At 29.9% G+C, this 2,636-nt stretch overlaps 1 protein-coding gene across 1 annotated transcript in view; it reads left to right on the top strand.

The window, feature by feature from the left end:
* Positions 1,706 to 2,636, top strand: part of LOC107639240 (probable inorganic phosphate transporter 1-9) — an 8,618-nt gene continuing 7,687 nt past the window's right edge. Inside the window, exon 1 of the mRNA XM_016342719.2 lies at positions 1,706 to 2,109. Within this exon, the coding sequence (XP_016198205.1) occupies positions 1,706 to 2,109 (404 nt within the window). The remainder of the gene's footprint in view (positions 2,110 to 2,636) is intronic.

Genomic DNA, 2,636 nt, shown 5'->3' with positions numbered 1-2,636 from the left:
TGTTCCTCATCACGACATCACCCACCCCCAATCCTCCCAACTTTTTAGGAGCCTGAACCACTTCCCACTTAACAAGTGCCATTCCATGTCTGCCTTCCTCCTTGCTCCATAGAAATTTTCTCTGCAGCGAAATCAACTTCTCTGCCACTGCCTTCGGCATCTTATACAGACTCAAATAGTACACTGGTAAACTATATATTCAATACAGACTTAATCAGGACTAACTTACTAGTTTTGTTAAGGACTTTCGCCTTCCATAGACTAAGCTTCTCCTCGACCTTATCAATGATCGGTTTTCACGTGCTGACCCGTCTTAGGTTTGCTCCCAAGAAAATGCCAAGATATCTGACTGGAAGGTTCGCCTCCTTGCACCCTAATAAATTGCACATATTGTATGTCCATGGCTGTTCGCAATTAATTGGGATCAGGCTGGAATTATCGAAGTTTATACTTAACCCCGACATCATTTCAAAACACCTTCGAGATCATTTTGTATATTTTAAAATTTAAGAAACTAAAATGTTCGACTTTAAAGATTTCAAAAACTAATTTGGATGATTACTCTTATTTTTATCATTTATTCATAATATGATAATATAATTATTTAATTATTATCATATTAATGATTTTACTAATAACTTATTAATTAAACTACTGATCTAATAATTTGATTGGTTGATTGTTGGTTTTGTTTTAATAACTATGCTTTTACCGTTTGTTAGTGAAATTTGTTGGTTATTTATTTGATTAGTTTACCAAATTTTATGAATGTCCAAAGGTTCAGCATGAGCACTCACTTTTCATAAATTAGGTTGATGCCCTCTAAAAAGGGAAAGAAAAGTCTTCCTCCGCGAGGATCATCTACATTTCATTTTGATGATAATAAAATATAAAAAATTGAAATATTAAAATTTATATTTTTATATTTTATTTGATAATAAATTAAAATAAATTATAAAAATTTAATTTATTCTTATTTTTTTATTCAAAAAAATTAAAAAAATACAATAATAAAAAATATAATTATAAAAAATTAATAAAAATAAAAAAAATAAATTATATCTCTTATTAATATTTTAGTATCTTTTCTATTAGAATAAATACAAAATACATTAATTTAATGTCTTTATTCTTTAAACATAATATCTCTATTTATATCTCATCTACCGGACATAATTTTGTCTTACTATATACCTATCTCAATATTTTGCCCTATAAATAAACGCACTTTATATAACATACATCTATATGATGGAGAAAGATCCGTATAATTCTTCCACGCATCCAAGGAAAAAAGATCTCAATTGACTTAAAATGAGACTCGTCAAAATGTCTTTTATAACGATGAAGTAATAATTTTAAATAAACACACAAATAATAAGTCATTTAAATACTTTTCTCTATTAATATTGAGTGGAAACAAAAATTGTTAACAAAATTCTCAATACAAAATTATTGATTATCGTACTCAGAACTACTGTAAAAAGTACTTTTTACTGAGAAAAGATTGTTTTAAAAAACAAAAACTAAAGCATAAGCATTGATGATGTGCTACAAAATTTTAGAATTTTTTATTATTAGCAATTAGTATCACAGAGAAGTAATTTTTTCCAATTGTCACATTCAACCAATTTAATACCCTTATCATAATAACACTTTAAAACACACTTGCATATATTATGATTATATCTTCTGGTATGCTGTGATGGCGAGAACGAGGTTGAGGGTGCTTTCAACCCTAGACACGGCTAAGACACAATACTATCACTTTAAGGCCATCATAATTACCGGCATGGGACTCTTCACCGACGCCTACGACCTCTTCTCCATCACCATCGTCATAAGGATGATTGGAAGGGTGTACTATAGCGACCACCATAACGGCCAAAACAAGTACAAAACTCCTCCCGTTGTGGAGTCTGCTCTAGTGGCCGTTTCCCTGATAGGCATGGTCATTGGGCAGCTTGTTTTTGGTAGACTCGGGGACCTCAAAGGGCGTCGTTGGGTCTATGGACTTGCCTTGCTACTTATGATATTTGGCTCCTTGGGGTGTGGCTTCTCCATTTGCATTAGAAGAGCATGCGTTCTCCTCAGCCTAGGCTTCTTCAGGTTATTTAATTCTCATTTTTCACTTTAAATAGAATATTAGATGATTATTTATTATACCTAGGCGCATCAATCGAGTGATGAAGTGATAATTTATTGAATTTATATATCTTTCTTATTATACATTATCTTTTCGGTAAATACTCACTCACTAATTTTTGTAGAGGCGTCAAAATGAGTTAAATTTATCAACAAATCAGTTTACTCATTTAAACAGGTAAATTTTGTCTCTAAAATTAAATTCATTTAAATTTTGGGATAAATTGACTGAACTCAATTAATCCAAAAAAATAATGAGTTAAATGAGTTATGCCACGAGTTAAACAAGTGATCCATTTATTTTTTTTGTTTATATCTTTTTAAAATAAATTAACATTTGTAACCGATATTTATCTTGACCCAACCCAAAAATCTAATTCATTAACTAAAAGAATACTATTTATTTAAGATTTTTTTTTATCTAAAAATGATATCTTTTGTCAAAATATTTTTTAAAAAATAAAATAAAAGAAGAAATGGACTAGCTCGTT

This window comes from Arachis ipaensis, chromosome B04 (genome assembly GCF_000816755.2).
Source record: "Arachis ipaensis cultivar K30076 chromosome B04, Araip1.1, whole genome shotgun sequence".
NCBI lineage: Eukaryota > Viridiplantae > Streptophyta > Magnoliopsida > Fabales > Fabaceae > Arachis > Arachis ipaensis.
This window is presented reverse-complemented; position numbering and strand designations above follow the sequence as displayed.